This window comes from Myotis davidii, unplaced genomic scaffold, assembly GCF_000327345.1.
Source record: "Myotis davidii unplaced genomic scaffold, ASM32734v1 scaffold32, whole genome shotgun sequence".
Classification (NCBI taxonomy): Eukaryota; Metazoa; Chordata; class Mammalia; order Chiroptera; family Vespertilionidae; genus Myotis; species Myotis davidii.
In genome coordinates, this window is record NW_006286587.1 from 1,405,363 (window position 1) to 1,408,720 (window position 3,358).

Here is a 3,358-nt window from a genome sequence, read left to right on the forward strand (position 1 = left end):
AGGGCCCTCCCAGCACAATTATAGCCAACAGCTGTAGTTGTAAGCTTGAACCTATGGTCTGAACATGTGGCCCCACGTGCCTGAGTGATGTGGGCTTGATAGAGTTCAGGTGCATGTAGTTGAGTAGGATTGAAACCCAGAAGAATGTTGTAAACATCTTGGTCACGCCCTTACTTTGTCTTGTAGCTTCTATTATAAAATAAAGGCATGGCTGTGGACGTGGTCTCGCTGTCTCTCAGAGAAGCAGCATCCCACCGAGACCCGGCTTTCATTCTCTTGTCTGTCTTTTCTAAGCCTTTCAGCCGCCCCCACTCAGGTTCACCCTTGGCTGTGCTGGCGTGGCACACTTTATATAAAGATATGCCTCCATGCTCCCAGGGCAGGTTCCTGCCTCAAACCCCACCCTTACAGGAAATAGCTCCGGGAAACAGCTTGGGGGAGGGCGAAGCCATTGCCAAGACAACCCCTGCAGGACTGACTTCCTTCCGCTTGGTTGTGGTTCTGATGGTCGTGATGAACACCACCCAGGGTTTTTATATAAGTAGATTTAATTAGAAATGTTTAAACAGAAGGGATGTTCAGTTTTATCAAATGCCCTTTGGCACCTATGGGGTCATAAATGGCTCCAAGAAGGAAAATTAGTACAATGATTACATTAATAGATTTCCTGATATTAAATATTGAACCCTTAATAAACCATACTTCATTGAAGAATATGCTTTTATTTTTATTTTTAAATATGTATTTATTGATTTCAGAAAGGGAGAAAGAGAAAGAGAAACATCAATGATGAGAGAGAATCATTGATCGGCTGCCTCCTGCACACCTCCTACTGGGGATCGAATCCACAACCTGGGCATGTGCCCTGACCGGGAATCGAACCATGACCTCCTCGTTCATAGGTCAAAGCTCAACCACTGAGCCATGCCAGTCTGGCAAAGAATATGCTTTTAACATGATACTGGGTTCTGTTTGCTAATATTTCACTTAATACAGGCATTGATAATTGTGAGACTGTGTGTTGTTTTCATTTGGAGGGGCCTTGATATTATAGCTAATTTCATTTGAAGGCTATAAGCTTTCTTTTTCCATGCATATCTATCCATGATCACTGAGAGACACTACTGAGCTGCTTAACCAAAGTATCTATTCTTTAATTTTTTTGTTGCTCCCCATTGTGAATTGCTTTTTCTACCCTGAATTTTTCCTTCAAAGTTCAGATGAAAAATTAATGCCTAACCCTCTAATCCAGGAGTTGGTAAACTATGGCCTGTGAGTAGGCCTGTGAGTATTTTTATAAATAAAGTTTCCTGGTAACAGACACACCCATTAGTTAAAGCATTATTTGCAGCTGCTCTCAGGGTACACAAAACCTAAAACATTACTATCTAGTCTTTTGCAGAAAAAGCTTGCTGACCTGTGCTTTAATCCTTTATTTCTTTAAGCCATATCCCATCTTTATTATCTTTTCATGCCAGAGAAAGAATAGAAAAAGTCACCCTCACTATTGTTTTTCTAAAGTCCAGACCAACAGAAAGAATATCTTTAGATGAAAACCTAAACCCTGGACCAGGCCGGTGGCCTTGGTCTCACCTACGGTGAGGTTTCTTCAGTGTAAAAGGTAGTATCACTTTCCCAGGTACCCTTCTACTGTAGACTCAAGGAGTTAAAGACGCTGCTCAATCCTTTGACTAAACTAAACTAAACTAAATTAAAACTAAACTAAACTAAAATACATTCTGCATTTCTTCAAGTTAAATACAACTAGTAATTTTGTGAGTAAAATACAGTTTGGCTCCTTACTTCTGAAAGCAAACTCTCCAGAGACATAGGATCCATTTTGCTGTAGACATTCCATAGATTCAAACTCACATCCTGCAACTGCAACACAAGGGCAAAATTTAAAGTAATACAGAGTCAGTATCATTAGAGCAATCCAAATTATTTTCTGACATTCAGAAATGACTATCTTTGTGAAAATTCAAGTGATTAGAATAATAAATGTTATTTTGATCAGTCACATTAGAACCTATACATATTAATAAATGATGTCCCATTCAAGGAAACTATCTTTTCAGAAACTTTAGTACATTTATAAAAATACATATATTTTATTGCTTTCAGAGAGGAAGGGAGAGGAAGAGATAGAAGCATTGATTGGCTGCCTTCCGCACACCCTCTACTGGGGATTGAGCCCACAACCCGGGCATGTGCCCTTGATCGAATCAAACTGAGGATCCTTCAGTCTGTAGGCCGACGCTCTACCCACTGAGAGCCAAACTGGCTAGGGCCTTTAGTACATTTTTTGAATATCTTCAATGATGGGCATACATATATACATTTATATACATACAAATGCATATACATGTACTTTTTTGTCCTTGTTTAAAATAAAATTTTAATTAAAATAATACATGCCCATGGTTTTAAAAAATCAAATAGTACTAAAGGTTTGTAATTAAAAAAATTGTATTCCCATACTGCAACCTTTCACAAGGTTGCAGTATTTATTAATATGTATAGGTTCATCATTTATTAATATGTATAGGTTCTAATGTGACTGATCAAAACCTCACTCCTCAGAGGCAACCACTTAAAAGTCTTTCAACATTTCCTTCTGGTAGTTACCTCCATATTTTATTATGATATACCTATATCTCTATTTTTTCTTTCCTTATTTTTATTATTTATTTTTTAAATTTATCTTTATTGTTGAAAATATTACAGATGTCTCCCTTTTGCCTGCACCCACCGCCCCACCCCAGGACTTCACTACACCATTGTGTGTGTCCATGGGTTATGCATACATGCATATAAGTTTTTTGGTTCTCTTCCCACACACCCCTATATTTCTATTTTCTTTATTTACCAATTTAAAAAATACTGACTTATGGCAAAGATATAGCTTTTCTACAACTATCTTCATTCCCATACATTTTCTCTACACATACACAGACACTCACACAACATAACATCATCTAATACCATTATATGATTTTTGGTTATACCAGTAATTATTGTTTATAATATTAATACCATATGTATTTTACTTATTGCTGGCCAGGTACATACTATACTACCACATATTTTATATATATATATATATATATATATATATCCCGCAACCCGGGCCTGTGTCCTGACTGGGAATGGAACCGTGACCTCAACCAATGAGCCATGCCAGTGGGGCAATGTTTGTTGCTTTTTGAAAGAAAATTTCTTCTTTTCTGGTATCATTGCTCTATCTTTCTGGAACTTATACTTGTTCGCTATCAGACTTCGTGGATCAGTTCTCCATGTCTTAACTTTTTCCTCATATTTTCTATCTCCTTGATTGTATTAGTTTACATTTTGTAGA

The 3,358-nt window shown here is 37.4% G+C and overlaps 1 protein-coding gene across 1 annotated transcript in view; it reads right to left on the reverse strand.

Moving 5' to 3' along the window:
* Positions 1-3,358, reverse strand: part of LOC102764707 (chromosome unknown open reading frame, human C20orf194) — a 107,157-nt gene that overhangs the window by 91,307 nt on the left and 12,492 nt on the right. The window contains exon 7 of the mRNA XM_015560217.1: positions 1,804-1,881. Within this exon, the coding sequence (XP_015415703.1) occupies positions 1,804-1,881 (78 nt within the window). The remainder of the gene's footprint in view (positions 1-1,803; positions 1,882-3,358) is intronic.